Source organism: Dendropsophus ebraccatus, chromosome 4 (assembly GCF_027789765.1).
Source record: "Dendropsophus ebraccatus isolate aDenEbr1 chromosome 4, aDenEbr1.pat, whole genome shotgun sequence".
NCBI classification, from domain to species: domain Eukaryota; kingdom Metazoa; phylum Chordata; class Amphibia; order Anura; family Hylidae; genus Dendropsophus; species Dendropsophus ebraccatus.
In genome coordinates, this window is record NC_091457.1 from 120,049,091 (window position 1) to 120,071,407 (window position 22,317).

Consider the following 22,317-nt stretch of genomic DNA (forward strand, 5'->3'; position numbering starts at 1 on the left):
TTAAAAAAAAGAATGCGGCACTGTCTTTCCCGCGCCAGTGCTGTTCTATACATGGGTAATACTTAAAGCGAATGTACCTGATAGTACATTCGCTTTAAATACCAGTCCCCTCTATGGTGTTCTTGATGCACCGGTTTTAGGGGCGATACCCTGTTATTCCCTTCTCCTCTGTGTATATTATATTCCCTGCAGATCTCTCAGTAGACTGTAGACTGTCTAATCTGCTGTCATATGCAAGATGATCTTTTGTCTCTTGTTCATTTGTTCATTTCATTCATTACAAAGAGAGAAGAAAAAAATGAATAGTTCATGAGTTTTGTAATGGTCTTAAAAATAAATTCCTCCCGACGCTGTCATGTTGCTTTTGTGTAGTATTGAGCAAGGCTGAAAAAAAATATTAGTCTTGTGGAATTTTCATGTTTACTTTGGAAGCATATGCTTTTCGCATGAAGCATCTGTAGCTACCTGGTACTCCAGTCACAGGATTGCTCAGTGCTTTACAATACATAAACATAGAGGAGGTTAGGGTACTCCTACATATGCTCGGAGTATTTCCGGCTACGTAACATCACTAAAGGAATTGTAATGGCAGGTAACCCTGTTATCAGCGATAGTGTCTGATGGGCTGTGATAGGGGCAGCTGTTCAGACTACCACGTGCACCTGAGAGGAATATTTTGTCGCCATGGGTTGCAAGTTCCTACTGAAACTGGTGTGGGGTTTCTGGAGCAGGACTGCATGTGAGGAGCAGTATACTGTGAGTAGTGGAGTGTTCCAACCTGGACACTGAATGTGAGCAGAAGAGAGAGAGACAGATGCAGGCCAAGAGAATGGCGCTGCTCGAACAGGAGACAAGTGAGCTGAGAGTAGCTCTTCATGTGTATGAAGAGCCCTGGTCACAAGGGTTAGGCTGGTTTCACACATGGCAAGTTTTTTCGGAAGATTGCCACTGCAGTTTTTGAGCCAAAGCCAGGAGTGGATCCAGCATGTAGGAGACCTAGAAGTGCTTCCTTTATTTTACCCATTATTTTGAATCCATTTCTGTTTTTGGCTAAAAAAAAAAAACCTGCAATGTGTGAAACCAGAATTAGAGGGGCTGTTTATAGACAATACTAGACACAAGGGTTAAGAGACTATCTTTTGTGAACTCCGGAAGCAGAGGTTAACTTTAATTTAAGCCACACTGGAACAACCAGAATATTCTGCAATGGAGCTTGTACTTCTTTGTGATCACTGCCATGCTTTCTGTACATGAAGGAGACAGTCACTGTCCAGCGCTGAGGCAAGACGCTTATGTGCTGTATGGTATAGGGTTTCTTGGAGTGATGATTAAAGGAAACAAGCACAAAAGAAAAATAAGAAAAAATATTAAAGGAATACATTGCAAAAATTGCCACACATTACTATTTCCTCCAGCAGGATTTAAGGGGTGGTACCTGACAAATGGATTCAAAGATCATTAATACAAAGTCCCTTTGTAATGCACCACCACCTCGGGCCCTGCACTAGGCATAACACAGATTATTAGTTTTGGCAGAAGTGCGCTTTTAAAGAGTCAATATTTTACTTGATAGATTTAAAAGGGCGATGTAGGATTAGAAAAAGCACAGCTACTTTCTTACACAGTGCCTCCCCTGCCCTCAGGGTATGTGGGACTTAAGGGGCTATTTATAAGGGTGGTGTGGTGCTCTCCCCATCATGGAGGCACCCCGTGGCAACAGGCTAGAGATATCTGGCTATCCCGTGTTTTGAGACTCGCAACCGAGACTCCACGGACTCTTGTTTTGCATATTGCAATAAAGCCCCATTCATTTAAATGTAACTGAGCTTACATACTTAAACTGAGGACAAGTAGCCATGTTTTTGTAAGCCTGCATAACCCCTTTAAAGACTGTGTCTGTCCATTTATTGCTGAGCCATTCCCTCCAGCAGGGAAGTCATACCCAGGCCTTTCGCTATACCAACCCAAGCCTGTAGAGGTCGCTCACATAATATTGTCTCTTCTGTGCCCCCTTAGCAATCAGTCGGATTCCAGATCTAATTTTGTTCAACGTTCTCTTTTGATACCTCTTCCTCCACAGCAGACAGAACAATGGTCACTCTTGTACAATAAAATAAACCTTATTTTTTGTTGAAAAGTTGAACTTATAAACCGTTACGGTGACAAGCTTTTTATTTTTCCTTCCAGGTTTTACATTGAAAGTATAACATTCCTGAAAGAAATCACAACAGTGGAATTGTTTTTTCTCAATGCAAAAGCCTGTGTGTTCAAGGTAATGTATCTGTAATTCCTGGTACTATTTACACACGTGCTGTATATTATGTAAAGACTAGAGATGACCGCACCTCGAGCTTACGCAGGTCCAATCGTTCTGCATTTTACTACTGTTGGTAGGAGAAATTTGCATGAAACATTGATACAGCCTATATATGTGTTTATATTTCCCAGCCTTTCTAGGGCTGCATCCAACTTCTTCAGCCACTGATATTTAAATGCTGAACAATCGGACTCGAGCATGCTCAAGTTGCGCTTATCACAAAGACGTTATTGGAAATATTGGGACCCATTACTAAAAACACTTTAAAGAAAAGCAGTGTTATCCCATTATGTAAAAGGGTATTCTCATCTGAACCAAAATAGTTATACTTGTAGGACTAATCAATAGTTTTCTAAATACATTGTTTTAGAAAACTTGCCTCCTTCTCTTGATATGCTGCTCTTTGCTCCCTATTGTTGACAGTTTGTTGTATAGGTTACAGACCACCAGTCTACTCTAAAAGCAGTGGTCTGACTGATTACTATATATAATTTAGATCAAGGGTGTCAAACTCAGGCCAGGCCCTCCAGCTGCTGCAAAACTACAATTCCCATGATGCCTGAAGCTTTAGCCTCCTTTTAAAACCCAGATTTCCTAATAGGCAAGTCTGCATAGTTATTTGAGGAGTGGAAGACAAGAAGTCGGGCCTGGTGAGATCCCAGGGGTTGGATTCCTAATAATCAGATATTATGTAGTCTGGGGAATAGTTTCCATTTTGGAATAATTCCTTCACATTGGCTATACTGGCTGCATGTATTGGTTAGCTGTTGTATTTGTTGGCCATTAGCTATCTCACCTGATTGTCCCATACACATACAATGTCTTTTGTTGGAGAGTGGAAAGCTGAAATTAGCAGATTTGGATGATGTGTATTTGAGGGTCCTTTTACATGGCCCCATATTCAGCCGTGTGCTTTTACACAGACAGGTGTGCAGTGGATAACATTATTTCACCGGCCACACAAAAGATGAAATCAGCGGCACTTTTACACGAGCTGGTTATCAACTGAATGAATGTTCCTAGGAACGCAAGTTTAAGGGCCTTTATGTATATGGCCAGCTTTATGGACTCCTATAAACACATATTAAAGTAAAGGTGCCCATACTCCTTAAGCCCCTATTACTATACATGGGCGATCTCTTGGAGGAAGCGAGCGCCGACCTGTCAGGTCAGCCCTCGCTTGCTCCTCATTCCCCGCTTGCTACTGGTGCTATTACACGCACCGACAGCAAGCAGGTAAGTGCGGATGGCGCAGGGAGCTGCTGAGGGGCTACCCGGACGATCTTTAGGTCGTCCAGGGAGCCCATATGAGATAGCGGGGGTCTGCTGCCGCCTCTCCTATTACATGGAGCGACAGCAGCAGATTGTTGCTATCAAGGTCGTACGTCTTTCAACATGTTGAAAGACAACGATTAGCCGGCATTGTACATGTTGGCTGATCGTTGTCTTTTATGACACTAAGCGATTATCGTCCGTAATGGCTGATAATCGGCCAAATACAGCCGATAATCTGCTTGTGTAATAGGGCCTTTAGACTAAATTCAGCCGAACCTGCCGCCTTCCACAGGTTCAAATGACTATCTAAGGTGTTTGGTGGCCTCTTGACTCTCCATGAACTAATGATGTCAATCAAGAAAAGGGTCAGGCATGTTGGATTTTCACCGCCTGATCCTATTTTCTGGCTTATCCCTCCCTATGGAGAACTATACAAACAGAACCTTCGTTTATATGGGGATGTCAAAAAAGAGTAATGGAACATGTGTGGCCACCTTAAAACTGGATAGGTGCCAACACACTATAGCAGGGCACAGTGCCAACATTGTAAAGTGTTGTCAGAGCAGCTTGTATAGGAATGGGGTTGTGTTCTTACATGTTATGGCAATGTGTGTCCTCAGACTGACCTACACCATCAATAATGTTCCAGTGTATGAAGACAGAAGACATGCATCAGAAAACTTTTTTTGAGTGTTTTCCAAAGACTTCTACTTCCTTTATATGTGTTCCTTAAAACAAGAATGTATTGTACAACTAACAATCGAGTTATCAGTTTCAAGCAAAGTGAAATTTGAAGCTCATCTGCTAGATAAGCGGTGCCAAGTGTGTCTTTCAGCCCAGTTATTCCCCACCGCTTGGCTGAACTGAATGTGCACATTAATGGAGCTGGACTGACAACTGTTGGCCCAAAGCCATCCCCAGTCTAACAGTTCCCAGATAACAGCTGATTGTGGGGACCTCACATTATCAGCTTGTATAAGGGTTAGCTGCTGGTGAAGGGGAGCTTACATGTCTCCAGTCACTTCCATAGACAGAAGAACCTGCTGCTCCGTTCTGGTCCCAATCATCATCATCACGGTGGGGGGGTCTCAGCAGTCGGACCCCCCCGTAATTCTGTGGACAGAGATTAGGCGTTATAGGATGGAATATCCCTTTATCGTTTTAAAAATTATCAGCAGGCAATACACTCTTTAAAGCAACTCCCCAAAACCGCTTGTACCGTCCAATAGCTGCTTTTAATCCCAGATCTGTGCTGGGATCCCTTCGGCAGGTGATGCAGTTATTGTCCTAAAAACTACTTTTAAACTTGAAGCCCTGTATCAAATTGGTGTGGACTAGGGTACCCGTGCCATAGGCCTGCACCGCCTCTCCATCCCTCCTCATCATTAGGAATGCCCCAGGCAGGATTTATCCTAATCATCACTTGTCTGAATACTGCACATGTGCTGGATCGTTAAGGCACCTGTGTAGTGTTTAGAAAAGTGATGATTGGGAGAAATCCTACCCTGGGGCATTCCTAATGATGAGGAGGGATGGAGAGGAAGGACGGAGGGGTGGTGAAGGCTTAGGGCATAGACACTCTAGGCCACGCCAATTTCACACAGACTGCAAGTTTAAAAGTTTTTTTTTTTAGGACAATAACTGCATCACCTGCCGAACGGACCCCAGGACAAATCTTGGATTAAAAGCAGCTATCCGAAGGTACAAGCGGTTTGGGGGGGGACAGATTGTGGATACAGAGTCGCTTTAAGGACAACATTTTGTTGCCCCAAAGCATCTAAAACGAAGCCACATTTATGTTATTCAGCTTCTGTGCGGACCCATGTGTGTTCATAGAAGATGATTATAAATAAACTCTACTAAGGGTACAAACACAGCAGATACGCAGCAAATTTGATGCTGTGTTCAGTTATTTAGATCTAATCTGCTGCGTATCTGCTGCGTATCGCAGCAGTAAATACGCAGCGTATGTGCCGTGTGTGTTTGTACCCTTATAGTGGTGTTCTGTCTTGCTTCCAGGGGGGTATGTGCAATGCTTGTAAATACATTGCCATACAGGGCTACTATATGGCAACAGGCAGAATATCTAACGCTTCATAGTAAAGAATCGTAATGACGTGTGATGATATTCGTACATTATATTCTTTCCATAATAAAAAATTTGTTAGGAAAGAAAATAAAGAATTGTAATTGTTCCTCTGTCCATCCTGGCTTTTCTGTATGCGTGCAGAATTATGTTCTAGCGAGATTGCCCCCCCAGGTAGACATTTCATGTTGTTAATGACTTGAACAATGTGAGAGGTTGAGTTTGATATACTTGTCCTTCTCCTCAACCACGCAGCTATGTAACGCTGTATAATTTTCCATAAACACAGAGGATATGGTTTGGGCATTTTGCCAGCTGGGCTAAGCATAAACCCTGACTTCTGACGGCATAGACGGTTGTTTGAATGACAATGTCAGTTTAGAATTGTAGGATTTAAAAGATGCAGAAAAGAAGAGGATAAAGGTCATTGCAGAGCTGCAGGAGAATCTACATTGTGGGATCAGCTGATACCTGAGCTCTTACAGGTGTCTTTTCTCCACCCCTTATTGTAACCATTGAGCTGCTGGAAGATATGAGAGCACTGGACGTCTCAGATACACCCATACACTGTAAGTTACATTCACATAGGTTATACATTCATACATAGGGCATTAGTCCGAATCATTGATGGATCCTTAGCTGTTAATTTGTAAGGAGGGCATGTTTCTGCTGATGGAAAATACTGCAGGGATGCAACTTTAAAGAGTTATCCATGCTATAAAAACATGGCCACTTTCTTCCAGAGAGAGCGCCTCTCTTTTGGTCTCCAGTTCGGGTAGAGTTCTGTAACTCAGTTCTATTGAACTGAATGGAGCTTAATTGCAAACCACACCTGACCTGGAGACAAGAGTGTTGCTGTCTCTGGAAGAAAGTGGCCATGTTTTTGTAGCACTAGATAACCCCTTTAAAGGGAAACTAACAGCAGGTTAGAAGTAGTAATAGTAGACTTTAACCTGTTGATATGTTCCTATATGTCAGTGGATGCTGATTACTAATCCACCTGTTCTCTGCAGCATCCTTTTTGGCAAATTGTACTTTTTATTCATATACCAGTTTGGTGGTTCAGTGCACTGGGGTGCGATATTTTAGGCTATGTTCACACATAGTGTTTAACTAGATTAAATTATGCATTTTTGCTGCGAATTGCGCAATTGCAGTAAAATGGTGTCAAATCCTGGGCAACAACGCATAATTAACGCTAATCTGCAGTGACGTAACCCCTGTGTACTAAAGTTGTATTCTCACTATATTTCCCTTTAGGCACATAGTACATAAAAAAAAGATATAAATATAGAGCTCCTACTATGGGTTTAGTTAGTGGAGAGCTGCTGCCATGAGGCAGTTTTACCTCCACTTAAATAGGTTATTCAGTGAAAAATATTTTTCTTTTAAATCAACTGGTTTCAGAAAAATTATATAGATTTGTAATTTACTTCTATTAAGATATCTCCAGTCTTCCAGTACTTATTAGCTGCTGTATGTCCTGCAGGAAATGTTTTCTTTTCAGTCTGACACAGTGCTCTCTGCTGACATCTCTGTCCAACACAGGAACTGTCCAGAGCAGGAGAGGTTTTCTATGGGAATTTGCTACTGCTCTGGACAGTTCCTGTCTCGGACAGAGATGACAGCATTGGTGTCAGACTGTTTTGATCCATTTTTCCATTGACTTCTATTATAAAAAAACTGATCAAAGAAAGTGATCAAAACGCTTTCTATTTTCTTAGTGTACACGTGGTGGACCATGTTTTCGTGTATGCTAAGAAAAAAAAAAGCGATGCCATTTTTTCTGTTTTTTTTTTTTTAATCATAAAAGTCAATGGAAAACCAATGCACACAAATGCATTCGTTTTTTCATCTGTTTTTGTGCAGAAAACAAATGAAATAAATGGACTGCAAAACTGCAGTGTGAACCCGGCCTTATTCCCCCTCTGTACATTGGGAAAACATGCATACTCATTACAGATGAGCAAACCCGAACGTTCGGTATTTGATTAGCTGGGGCTGCTGAACTTGGATAAAGCTCTAAGGTTGTCTGGAAAACATGGATACAGCCAATGACTATATCCATGTTTTCCACATGGCCTTAGGGCTTTATCCAAGTTCAACAGCCACCGCCTATCAAATGCCGAAAGTTCGGGTTCGGATCGACTAGAGCATGCTCGAGGTTCGCTCATCTCTAATACTCAGTCAAACCAAGCATGTGGATAGAGTGATCTGGAGAGATAATTTAAGTCAATAAGGGGAGAATAGTTACTTATGGTCCCTTTACACAGAGCGATAATTTGCGCAATCGAACGATTAACGATTTCAAAGTATCAATGTGTTTTTTATAACCATCGGCGTTTAGATGGAACGATAAATCGTTTGAAAAATTTGCTATTATGATCGTTATAAGATCGCTTAAGCCCATCTCACACATGGGGTGAATCTGTGAAAGACTGTTTATTTACACAAAGCGATCTGCTAATATTCTGCGAACGACCAACAACGATTTTAGAACATGTTGAAAGATCATGATGAACGATTTAACGCTCGTCGATTGATCGTTCGCTGTGTTTACACGAGCCAAATATCCCTCAAATGTGAATGTTATCGTAAAAATTTTAATAATAATTGCTCCATGTAAAGGGACCATAAGTCTGATGTCCCACAAGCAATTCAGATGCACTTTAAGCCCTTTGTGCCAGGATGCTGCAACCTCTCCCTGGCCCTGGCAAGCTTGATGCAGACCTGACAGAAAGTCACAAATTTGACATGTTATTTCTTTGTGCTGGGTCTGCTCCTGGCTCAGCCCTGATAAATCTGGGCCAAGGTGTAATAACTTCCTAATACTGCTGCTTTACCTGTTTTGTTGTGCTACAAAGGTTCATACAGAGTAAAGAATCAGAAAATAGTAGAGACAGCTAATGCCGCTATCGCACCAGTAAAGACCAGCTGAGACCCCTAAAAGGTCAAGAACGAGGAAGTCCCATTTCCCGTCTTTAGAATGCACTTTCCTCATTGAAATGAATGGTATATAGGGACACCTAGTGTAAAAGCAAATAAATGGGTAAAACAGAAGTGAAGTGAAAACATTGTAAAGTACTAAACACTCTGCTAGTTTTTATCACCCAACCTGACACAGCAGTTATATTGACCCAATAGAGTCCTAACCTGTAATAGCTGATAGAGGCAGGGACACTGTATTCTGCCACCACCCATAGTTATATGCAGTTTTGCAACATTTCCCCATTTAGCAGATACAGATCTGTCCAGCATGGCTTGTATCTAGCCATAAAACTGGTTTGCTTCATTCTTGCAGAATCCTTAAAGGGAAAGTAATGTGCAAAGATATGGATATCGCTTTGTCCTATTGATTTTCTCAGTACAACGTCCTTATTATGTTTCCATTAGGAAGAATGTTTTATTATGGTGTTTCCGTTATTACAGACCAAGTTATATAAAATATTATGTAACAATTTACAATCGATGTATTTTTATTGTTGCAATGCAACAACACCTTTTCCTTGTCATTGAGAGGTTCACTACACTCAATACTGTCTTAATATGAAGCTGCAGTCATTTATTATGCAGATTTTCCTATATGCTATATGCTATATGCAGGGTTTTCCTTCATTCTGCTACATTCACTTACAGGAAAAGTGTTCAACTTTACTTCTGCTACTTTTGCAGGTCATGAATCTAACACACCCGATAATAATTCTCCATTGTTCCATGGGTGTGGTAAACCTCTCATGAACTCCTGTTGTTAAGAAGAATAGAAGCTGACACTAGACTGTAATATCCTTTTAACCCTTTGTAAGCTTTTTTTTGTATTCCCGTGCAAATGGGAAGGGCAGTGATCACAATGGCAGAAACTAAGTAAATGGCTGAGAACTGCTCATTGACAAATGAGGCCCCATTTAGTAGGCTAGTCATTGGGATGGGCTTTATGATCAAAGATGTGCATAGGGGGCAGTGTAGATGTGAGTACAGTCAATATGAAGTACAGTCAAATAAAATAGATTTAGATCACAGCACAAGAGCTTGTCAAATAACTCAGGAATGGTGTTGAGTGGACCTGCCGAACTGTTGAAGTTTGGCAACGTTCTCCGACCCGAATGCTCGCCATTTGATTCTCGGCATCTGGAGAAGTTGGATACCACCTTAAGACTGCCAGAAAAACTTTCTATGACTCTTTAGGGCTGCATCCAACTTCTCCAGACGACAGGAGTCAAGTGGCGAGTGTTTTGAGAACGTTGCCGAACAGTATGGCAAATCCACTCAACACTATTTAGGATCTTTGGGTAGATTCCCAGGTAGTATTTGTATGTTGCATATTCCATAATCATATGGCAAAATCACAGGTGTACAATGCTAGGAGTGACAGCTGCGCTCTGGTGCTTGAGGAGTCTCAAAGGCCTACCTACCTCATAGGAAAACTTTAGTTATTGGGCCTAGTTAAAAGGAACCTTCATGCTGCCTGAACCAAGTGGCCTTTTTCTGTCCCACCGGCCTTAACTTATAGATCTTGCCCTATATCCGAACACGGAGAGGTCTATCAGTCAAGATCGGTGGGGCAGAGAGAATCTGATTGGGACGGACCTGGTGACAACCTTGTGCTTTGTTACCCTACTTTTCCACTACCGTACATGGCAAACTTATTGTTTATAGTATGATATATGTGCAGATGTTGCTTTCCTGCATAACTAAGCACACTATCAACCCATATGGGAGCCAAATTGGCTGTTTGTTTGTTTGTTTTTAGTTAAAAAAAAAAAAAGAAATTCCTGAATAAAGTTTTATTACTTGTCAGGGTCTGGTGTCTTTGGGCCAGTGAGTGTTATTAGTGTGTCATGGTGACGTTTGCACACTATCAGTGGTATCTAGTGGAGCATTGCCCTCTGTTCCTTTCACTGGAAGGTAATATTGAGCAAACACTCGTCAGCACAAGGTTAGATGAATCATTATTATAGAGGCAATTACAATCAGTTTCCTAAAGTCTAAGAATTCAGTAATTTATGTGCAATGCCGGTTTGGCATCAGATAATGAAGTATTGAATAATCACCTGCTGATAGATACAGTGTAGATTTCTCATGAGCACACTGTGACATCATGCTACAAGTGGATGTGATGTCACCTGTGTCCGTGCCCTCAGGGTAATTGAAATCAAGTCATTACTTATATATTTATGAATGAGTCATTACATATACAGTATATATATGATTAGTGATATCACCTGACTGTCAAACTGTAATTAATGCCTGGAAACAAGAATCCTTCTAGGCTCCCTGCTGCTTGAAGGATGAAGCTTGATGTAAAGAACCCTTTCCTGACCTCATAAATCTAAATTTTTGGCTTACGCTTTCTTCCTCCTTACATTCTAAGACCCAAAATGTTTTAAATTTTCTGCTGACTTTTTGTGGTTTTGCTTTTTATTGGTGCCTTTTATTTTACTATATACTGTATATGCACCTGAGATGCACTCTGGTGTTCTGCTCCATAATGTGCATGACTGTGTCAGGTCCTCACATAATTAGGTAATAGGTGTTTTGCAGTGAATGACCAGTGAACGGTTACCAATCCCACATTGATGACTATAGAAAAGGCTATCAATGTAACATTTTGAAAACTCCATTAAAAGTGCCAGTAATACCATTCCTATAATAAGCCACCCTGCTTAACCCTCTGATTCTGCTCCATGAAGCTTTGAACAATTGTCTTTTGCACTTACTTTATGGTGGTATCTTAAAGGAGAAGTCAGGTGAAAATTTTTATTAAAGTATTGTATTGCCCCCCAAAAGTTATATAAAATCACCAATATACACTTATTACAGGAAATACTTATAAAGGGCTTTTTTTAATGCACTTACTACTGCATCAAGGCTTTACTTCCTGGATAAAATGGTGATGTCACGGCCCGACTCCCAGAGCTGTGCGGGCTGTGGCTTCTGGAGAGGATGATGGCAGAGGGATGCTCAGTGTCCCTCAGTGCCCTGTGTCCCTCAGTGTCCCCCTGCCATCATCCTCTCCAGCAGCCACAGCCCGCACATCTCTGGGAGTCGGGTTGTGACATCACCATTTTATCCAGGAAGTGACATCACCATGTTATCCAGAAAGTGACATCACCATGTTATCCAGGAAGTGACATCCCCATGTTATCCAGGAAGTGACATCACCATGTTATCCAGGAAGTGAAGCCTTGATGCAGTAGTAAGTGCAGGGAAAAAAGCACTTTATAAGCATTTCCCATAATAAGTGTGTATTGGTGATTTGTATAACTTTTGGGGGACAATACAATACTTTAATAAAAATTTTCACCTGACTTCTCCTTTATTAGCTATCCTGACGGTGGTAAATCATAGCGGCTGTCAAGATTGTAAAACCAAACATCAGTGTTTTGCTGGCATATTGTATATTCTAAACTGCTGAAGACATTGAGGTTCTGAGCAGGAGATCAATCTACAGATCTACAGAGTGGTCCTCCATCACTTTTCAAATTACCGCACAACACAAACTTTGTGAGACCTTCAGCAGTCACCAGAACAAAATAACTATACTCACTTTTTATGGCGATGGATCATCCATTGCACATTATGAAAAATAAAATAAAATAATTAAAAAATATATGCCTCCACACTACCCCCATATATACCACTGTTCTTACACTACATAGGCTGGGGCGGCCATGATGCCTAGGGGCCTGGGATGGATAGCCTTTAATGGAAAAACATAGATATTGTAAAAGCAAAGTTTACAGTCTATTTTTGTGTTTTTTACATATTTGTTTTGGTTGGTGAGCTCCGATGTTTATCAACCAAAACAACTACAATAACGTTGTACAGTATGTACCCAGCTCTCTTTGTTGTCATTTTATGTGTATTTATTCGTTCACAAACCCTACTAAAACAAGTACATGTATTCCTGCTTACTTATAACACGCTCAGATTGGTGACCACAAGGGTTTGGTAAAATGATACGTTTTCTGCGGCTACTGATGGAGTTGTAAATAATCATTATATAGCTAATGCTCCTTGGTTGTTGTCCAATAGAAATAACTCATGAGCCACAGTTTCATTACTGTTATTCTCAACCATGACGTCAGTACTGATGGAAAACAGTCATTACAGACAGTAAAATGCAATGATGTGTTACAACTGGTTCCATGTAAAGTGTAATACTCCGTAAGCAACTAGCCTGATACCTATATAGTATCAGTAATCTTAGAATGAAAACGGCTGCTTTTCTTCATAGGCAAAGCTAAGGGTGAACCCCACTTAAGAGATTTGGTTAAACTTACATAAGCATAATATAGATGCAAGTCCTGGACAGACCGTAGGTCTAGACCGTGCTTCTCAAACTTTTTCTACTGGAGCCTCACCCAACAGACCAAGGCAATGCCTGGGCCTCACCAGACTGACCAAGAGGGTGCCTGGGCCTCACCATCTGTGGTGAAAGTCCATTTAAAAGCTGAAAATAATGCTAGGGCTACTATTCCCCCCTCTCCCAAGCTATATACACTAATAAAGCAAGTACAAAATAAATTAATAAAGTTGCTAAAATGGAGATTTTTGCAAACAGTAAAAGGACTGTGCAGATTATAGTTACTTTGTGAAAACTGTCTCCCCAGCTGGGCCTCACCAACAACTAGGGGGCGCCTCACAGTTTGAGAGGCACTGGTCTAGAGAACAAGACTGAAAGCATCATATTGATCTACGCATCATCAGACCTGTGGTTGGGCCAGGACTAAAAGCAGTGGTCTGGCTATATATATTAGACCTATTTGTATATATTAACCAGTATCTATAGGCCCGACCAATGCTTTTAGAGCAGAGTAGTGGTTTGTAGCATAGACGAGCTGTCAACAATGGGAGAAAAAGAGCGCCATATTAGGTGAAGGAGGCAAGTTTGCTATCTGAATGTATTTGCAAAAGTATCTAACTTTATCAGCCCTACAAGTATAATTCTATTAGTTGACCTGGGAATACCCCTTTGATTCTTTGTCTAAAACATTGTTTATTGTCCTCTTTATTCTCTTTAAATAATGGGTTAAAATGTTCCAGTGCAGCAATGACATAAAAAGTTCTCCGTTCATCCAGCAGTGGATATGAACATTTACTGCATGAGATCCCTGAAGTAGAACAACAAGAGGCGGCTTTGTGTCCTCCTGCACTTGTTTCTGTGTATATAATACTAAACCTTGAAGTGGAACCTTATCTCTGGGCATCAGGCAAGACCATCCATCTGCAGCGGGTAAAACCAGGCACCCTAAACACCTAAAACTGTACCCAGACATTACAAGACCCTTTAAATGCACCTGCAAAATTTTTCTCTGCATCCCTTCTAGTCTACTGCACCTGCACACAAACTTAGCACTTTACTCTACCTGCAAGCTTTGACTGTGGAGCAGCTCACACCTTTTTATGTAATGAAATGCTCAGAGGTCCGGCCTCCCCTGCACTGTGGAATGGTACAGCCTGTTGTTGTAGCAGAGCCCAGAGGCAGTGACAGGCTTGTAGTATAGTGATTATTCTTCATAGACTGTGCTGACTCTGAACTTGTGTTAACAGGGGCAGATCGAAGTGGACAGCGAGACCGTCTTTAAGTTGGCTGCGCTTATTCTGCAGGTAAGGATGCATGCACTCAAAAATGTGTTACTTTTTGCACACAGATTGGCGTTACCTGAGTCTCGCTTTGTTGCTGACAACCTGTGCACTTTGCCAAGTTTGCTGCACCATTTCAGGCTTCATGGGTGTTGCAGAATAATGCAAGTTGGGCAGTAACTGGGTGAAGCAATGGGCAAACTTGATGCCTTTGGGGAGTTGGTTCAGTAAATCATTAGCATGTAGAATAAGGTGGCACAGTGGGCAGTGTTGTGTCATGAAAGCTAAGGGTGGCATCGCTATGCTGTAGAATATTATATTTAATGCTACACCTACCAGGTGCTACATAGGAAGTCATGGATTGGTGTGTTCTTTAGACATTAGTATCTCATAGACTATGCCGCCACTATTGGTCATCGATATGTGGGCTGGAGATACTTGTTGGCATTAGATGGCAGTAGATCAGCAACAATGTTTTAGTACAGGCACTTTGAATGCAATTTTATCGTTTTGATCAAAACTATATTGGAAGTTTTTCTGTGCATTGGATCCAGTCCTGGTTTTAGCTAAAAATACTTGTGAACCCGGCCGTAAAGTCATGGGTGATGCTCTCATCATAGCCTTAGAATAACAGAGTTTACCAGTGATCAGCAGTAGTAGAAGTAGTAGTAGTTTAAATTAGATTACAAATAATGGTAACAAAAATATATAGTGATGCTACTCATGCGATGGTCAGTGTACATGTTTCCAGCTGTGTTGGAACTTTAAAACCCCCCAACTTTCAGAATGTGGTGGATTCTTGTTGCATTGGGTTAGGGCCCTATTCCACTGGACGATTATCGTTCAGATTATCGTTAAATCGTTCGAATCTAAACGATATTCGTTCGGTTGAAATGCAGTTAACGATTAACGACCGAACGAGAAATCGTTGATCGCTTTATAAGACCTGGACCTATTTTTATCGTTGCTCGTTCGCAAAACGTTCGCAAATCGTTCGCATTGAATAAGACATCGTTCGATCGTTCGCAATAGATACGAACGCAATAGCGAATAAATAGCGAAGAAAAACGATTGCAATTACGATCATAAGTAACGATTATCGTTCCATGAAAATGAGTGAACGTTTTCAGGTCTTTCGCAATAGCAGTCGTTTGAGATCGTTAATCGTCCGGTGGAATAGGGCCCTTAGACTATGCCTATCCATTTGCCCATACACCCAATTATTGTTTTTTCCTATTGAGTTAATGTTTTTAATGGGTATGGTACTTATTTTTGAACAAAATACAGCTGTTTTATGTGCAAAAATAAAGGTTCTTTTTTTCTCTGTTTTGGACCTGCGTCTGGTTTTGGCTAAAATTACTGACCAAAGCAATAGCCAAATACTGGCTGAAAGCGTACCTATCAAGAACTACGCTGGACCCGATAAGCATGCAATCCATTTGCTACCAGAAATCTGAGCATCTATGGAGGTAACCATGCCAGGACTGAGAGAGACCCGTGCTCTGATCCAATTGGGGTCACACGTGGCCTGGTGTAGTTATCACCATAGATACTCGAACTTCTGGCAAGAAATCGATTGCATGCTGATCGGGTCCAGCGTACTTTGTTACAGGTACCATTGACGTACTATGTATGCAGGGCTGTATTAACAGCTGCTGCTGCCCTAGGCACTAAACCTGAAGACGCCCCATCTTCACGCACCTATTGGCAATACCAGACCTGACCAATACTACCATACCCCCCACCCCCCTGCAAAAGACACCAGATTTACTGGCAAGTCTGAACGGGAGGAGGGAAACTAAAAAAATAAAAACAAAAAAATTAGTTTTTTCTGTCCCCCTGCTCCCTGGTGCTGCCCCCCTGCAAGGTGCTGCCCTAGGCACCGGACCACGGGTGCCTAATGGTAAATACGGCCCTGTATGTATGGCCTAAGGGTACCTCTACACAGAGAGATTTATCTGACAGATTTTTGAAGCCAACGCCAGGAATGGATTTATGGATTTGAAAAGAGGGTTCACACAAAGTACTTTGGGCCTTTTTACGCCAGTCACTTTTAAGGCACAGAAATATATATATTTTTTTGTTATTTTGTTCCCTTGAACTCAATGGAAAATCAGTTGGCCCATTCAATAAAATAAAAGTTTACAGCCATAATTTTGTGGCAGGTCTTTATCCATTTTTCACAGGTCAAAAACCATCCATGGGCTTTGTCTGGTATTACATATTATCTGCACTTACTTCAGTGTAGATGGGCTGGAGTACATAGGGGGGTATTTATTAAACTGGTGTAAAATAGAATTGTCTTAGTTTCCCCTAGCAACCAATCACATTCCACCTTTCATTTTCCAAAGAATCTGCAAGGACTGAAAGGTGGATTCTGATTGGTTGCTACTGTACAACAGTTTGAAAAGTCTCCCATTATAGTCTGTTTTCACTCCACTAAGTTGTATCTGTTTCTAAGAACAGAAAAGGATGACTCAAGGACGTATCTAAGCTGTTTCTTATGTCTTGTGGTACATTCCACCTTTGAGTACTTTTTTTCCAGCCAAATCCAAGTACAGCTACAAGATAAAGCTTAGTTTCTTGTTATCGGCGTGTTCAGACATAATTGTGGAATTCCACCTTCCTTTGAGATAACGTCCCATACTTTTCATGTGTTGCTGGGTGTTTGGAAGATCCAACAGGTCCCAGATAAGATCCTCTTCCTGCCCTGATAGGTCTCGGGTTTTCCATTCCTGACTTTTTGAAGTTGACACCATGTTGATGAAATGTTCTCTTCTCGTATGTCCATCCTTGGGCAGTCCAGGACGACAATACATGGCCTGATGAAACATTCATGATGCATATTAATATTGTATGACGTAATGGTCCCTGCAGCCACCGCATAGTGATGGAGCTTGGCAGCTGTCAGTACGTTTCCTGACATGATTTTAATGTGTCGGTAAAAATAAATTACCTTGCACCTAATAATATAGAGCAGCACATCCACATTATTAAAAAGACTTTGAGTACCCAAGGATTTAATACCTGCCCCGGACTTCTTCTTTAATGGACTTATGTAAGATTAGGAAAAATACAGTTACTTTCTTGCAAAAACAGCGCCACCCCTATCCTCAGGTTGTATATAGTATTACAATTCAACTATTTACTTCAATAGAACTGGGCTGCAAAACCTACACCCAAACTGAGGACAAGAGGGGTGCTGTTTCTGGAAGAAAGTGGCCATGTTTTTCTAAAGGCCCTATTCCACGGGCCGACTGACAGGAGCAAACGAGCGTTACTAGCGCTTGTTTGCGCCTCGTTCCCTGCTCGCTGCTGGCTCTATTTCACGCGGCTTCAGCGAGCGGGTGAGTCGGGGAGGGGGCGGGGAGCTGCAGGGGGGGGGGCTGCTCGGGGAATGGCTGATCGTCCAGGCAGCCCATAGGATACAGCAGCGTCTGCTGCCGACGCTCCTATTCCACGGAGCGACGGCAGCAGATCGTTGCTGTATCAGTCGTTTGTTTTTCAATATGTTTGAAAGACAAACGACGCAACGATCAGCCGATATAAACGATGTCGGCTGATCGTTGCTGTCAATTCCACGGGACAATTATCGGCCGTAACGTAGAATAGGGCCCTAAGCCTGGATAACCCCTGTAAACTGTCTTCCAACTAAAGTAATTTACTCACTCGTGGTTGATCTACAAGTGGTCATTGTGCCTGTCCGGCTGGGTCTTGTCATTCCTTGGTAATTGAAGAGTCATGAGTTGTGCATGCATGTCAGGGACTTTTCTCCAGCTGACACAATCCTAACTTTTTTTTTTTTTTCTTTTCCATTTGTAGGAGGCTCGGGGAGACTACAGTAGGTAATTAATCACCGTCTTTTGTCTCTTGTACGTTCATGTTCAGTGTTGGTTTCTGAATGGTAGGCATAGCTGCCAAAGTCTACATCTTCCCCCAGGCCACTTGAAGTTATGTCTGCAGTGCGGAGAGCATAGTCTGCAGACAGGAGGGGGGCTGGTACAGAGAGTGTGCTGACAATCCAAAAATAGGTTTGGATAACATCTCCTAGGTTTCAGCCCAAAATACATCAACTCGGTCAGACACCGAATGCATTAGAGCTGTCTGTCATCCGGGGTTTAATGAATTCCCTCCCTTTTCATTATACTCTGCACTTAGGTCTTGTGGTTGTGAACAGTCCCTGTTTTATTGCTGGATGATCATCTGCGGACGTCTTAGACTTCTTTTTTAGCACAGTGTTGAGTCGGAGTGAGTAACTGGTCTCTTTATTCCAAATGATTTAGTGAAATGTCCACATTTTGGTATACAGTAAGTATAGGGTGAGTCAAAAGTCAGGAACACCTTACTTGACCCATTGAGTGAGTCGAAAGTCAGGAAACACTGTGCTTGACCCATTCAATTCAAAAAGTAAATCATTTGCTCCCTTGATGACTATGTGTGGTGGTCTAACATTTGACATTCTGGTTAATTTGGAGTGGTTTTTAGAATACCTTGGTCAAAAACAGTTACGGTCCATTGATGAACCCTATCACCATTCCTCGGTACAAGACTTGTCTACAAACTATGATGGTCTACCTATGAGGTCCGTGTTAGGTTGAAAGTTGATCTAAAGTAGCCATACACATGATATAGTTTTTGGCCACATGCCCATTCCCTGATACTCACCAATTCCTGGTTTCTGTCTTGACCCAAGAAAGTACCCACCTAGCAGATCAGTAGCTACAAAGATGACCTGCCTCTGCCAGTGTTTGACTGAACAGGCATTTCCTAGTGTCAAGTAGAAAACATAAAGTGATGAGCAGTGGAGACCCGGCACTGCTAAATAAGGGGCAGGAATACAGGCTACTTATAAAAAATACATTCCCAGTTAACCCCTTTAAAATATTTTCATAGCATTTAAAGAAGTTCTGTTTTTCTGATACAGACCTCTATATGCCCTGTATGGCTACAGAAATAAATTTGCTGCCACTCTAAAGGCAGCTTAGCCTCATTCTGCATACTGGTTATACACTGAACTCAATAATAAAGCAGTATGCAGTAAGCTCCCAGGCTCCCCCTATTGGTGGACTTAAAAATAATGATATTTAGTGTCTGGTTTTGCTCTTTATTTTAAAATATAGTATTGTATATTGTATTATATATATATTAAAGTATACAATAATGCAATCTTGTCTTTTATAATATGTATAGATCAGATAAACTAGGAAACAGGTTAATTTTAATTGGCTCAAAATGAATAGACCCACTATGTGATTGAATGTTTGTGTAATATATATTGTGACGCTTATGCACTTCATAAAAAGTTGCCCTTTAACTTTTTTCTTTATTGACATCCTTATGGGGCTTACCCTGCCTGCTCCATTCACTGCTACATAATGGCTGGCACGAGGCACAGGAATTACAGGTTTATGCCGCCCTGTTTTTTTTTACTTTGTTTACCATTTAATTTACTTTCTACCTACATACGAGAAACAGTATTGAGTTGGAGAAATCTTCTAGTCTATAAGTGAATGGACCTATTAGTAACAAGTCACTGAACAAATACCTATCATAAAGGTCACACATGGGCCTGTTAATGATTCATCCCTCTTTCCCTTTTTTCACTGCCAAAGTGCAGCTGATAAATAGGTAAAAAGTCCTTCCCACACAATGTCACAGGCCTGGTTTATTAATAACCCGTGACCATCTGAACTTGAGACTGGCTCCTTCGTACTGGTGTGTGTGTGTATATATATATATATATATATATATATATATATATATATATATATATATATATATGCCATAGGACCCTTTGCACCTGGTATGGCCAGTGGTTAGATACAGGGCATACATTTAATTTCCGGTGCCTGCTGAGAGTTGTAGTTCCATACCAGCTGGAGAGTCACAGATTGCAGGCCATTGACCTGTAGCATTATTCCAGCCGGCAATGTTCTGCAGGTTCCCAGGCACCTCCTAAGTACTAAAAATAATCACAATTACTGGCTTTTGCTCAATTGTTCAGATGTGCCAACTTGATTATATAGGGTTGGGTGACTACTTCTAAATCTAGGGCATGAAGAGATACTTTTTTGGGCACCGTTCTTTGAGGGAAGGCACAAAATAACAATAAGAGACATTTGTAAGGCATGAGAGGTGACTGCCTGAGGCGGAAAATAAAATGTTTCCATTCTACCTAACCACATGGAAGATGCAGGTGTACACATCTAGGCTAAGTTCACACAACATATTTTTTCATTTAATAACTGCCGTTGTAACACCGGCTTTTATTACATTAAAAAATACATTGCATTGAAGTCTATGGAATCCCGGCTGGAGTGTATACATTTTGTATACACTCTGGACGGGATTCCAAGCGGCCCCTCATAAAACTGACATGTCAGTCTTGCGCACTGACAGTTCAGACAACAATGTAAAGTACGGCTCCGGACAGACTTTACATTGTTGGCTATGGGTAATTGGGATGCAGGCACACCACAATGCGCCCACATCCCAATTCTAAAGAATTCAGTACTGCAGCACTGGCCAGGATGAACTTCACTGCCACCGGCCGTTCTGTGACAAGGCCGGGTTACAGAACGGCCACTGTCATACGTAGTGTGAACCCTGCCCTAGACTGTATGTGTAAAACTGCCCCCTGGAGGAGGGAATGGGTGCTACTTGAGGCAAGATTGTTGGCTTGTCTCACAAACGCTGCTCCCCCATACTGTTCTTCTATCCCTGTCATGCAGGGCGACAGCTACTGCATCCAATACACAAGTGATCCTTACATTGCCAAAACAGAGGGGAGGCTTTTTTTAACAAGAAATCATAGATGGCCATAGCTCAACAATGGACTCATTCAGGATCTAAGACGAGCCGGAAGCACACATCAAAACCGCTCCAAGGTGTGTGCTCCGTGCTTTGTACATGTAGTAACCTGGCCGTACAAAACACATGTGCAGCCTAAGTGACAGTCAAGGTCAGCAGTCCCCAGCAAAGGTGTGAGAACGTGCAGGCAGCAAAGGCTTTTTCTCTTCACCTCTGGGAAGGTTCTAGATGGTTGTGTCATGTATTTAGGTGAATACAATACATGGAGAACACTAAAGATTTTATTATACTCCCCGTTGGGTAGATCGGCAGCTCAGACATCAATAACGTTGGCTTTTTAATAAAAGGTTTGATAAGGTCAAGCTTGTCGGTGACCTTTTTAAAGTCTTCTTGAAGCCAGTGACTGATCTGTCATTTCCCCTCGATTCTAAGAACTCAGGTGGGTATTGTACATTGTAAAGAGGGAGAAATGGGTCAGATGCTTGACAATTACAACAGTCACAAAGTAGCACAATAAGCAACAATTCTTTCAAATCAACTGGTGTCAGTTATGTAGACTTGTAATTTATTTCTTTATAAATAAATCTCAAGTCTTCCAGTACTTATCAGCTGCTATGTGCCCCACAGGAAGTAGTGTATTCTTTACAGTCTGACACAGGGCTCTCTGCTGCCACCTCTGTCCACTTAAGGAACTATCCAGAGCAGTAGTAAATCCCCATAGAAAACCTACTGCTCTGGACAGTTCCTGTCATGAACAGAGGTGGCAGCAGAGAGCACTGTGTAAGACTGGAAAGAATATACCACTTCCTGCAGGGCATACAGCAGCTGATAAGTACTGGAAGACTTGAGGTTTTTTTTTTAATAGAAGTTAATTACAAATCTGTATAACCTTCTGACACCAGGTGATCTAAAAGAAAAAAAAGTTTGCTGGAGTTGCCCTTTAATTGCAGTAATTGATCATTTAGTTACAGTGCTGTATCATTTTATTGTAGTAATTAAACATTTAATTGCCATTCAGCCGTCCTTCATTGCGTTAACACATTGAAACTCCAGTGCGTGCAAACCTTCCCTCTTATACAAGACTTCATTTACTTTAATACAGCAAAGCTGTAATACTACACACATCCTGGTGTCAAATGTGGCGCTGTTTCTGTTTAACCCTGGATAACCCCTTTAAATATAGGAAAACTTCTAAAACAAATGGCTAACCGCTGCCACCCAAGTTCAGCTGTGTGTGTACATTACT

General features: G+C 41.5%; 1 protein-coding gene across 2 annotated transcripts in view; it reads left to right on the plus strand.

Moving 5' to 3' along the window:
• Window positions 1-22,317, plus strand: part of FRMD4B (FERM domain containing 4B) — a 171,053-nt gene that overhangs the window by 91,716 nt on the left and 57,020 nt on the right. For both annotated transcript variants that reach the window (XM_069966909.1, XM_069966908.1), the window contains exons 5-7: window positions 2,188-2,272; window positions 14,229-14,285; window positions 18,084-18,106. In XM_069966909.1, coding sequence (XP_069823010.1) covers window positions 2,188-2,272; window positions 14,229-14,285; window positions 18,084-18,106 — 165 coding nt within the window. The remainder of the gene's footprint in view (window positions 1-2,187; window positions 2,273-14,228; window positions 14,286-18,083; window positions 18,107-22,317) is intronic.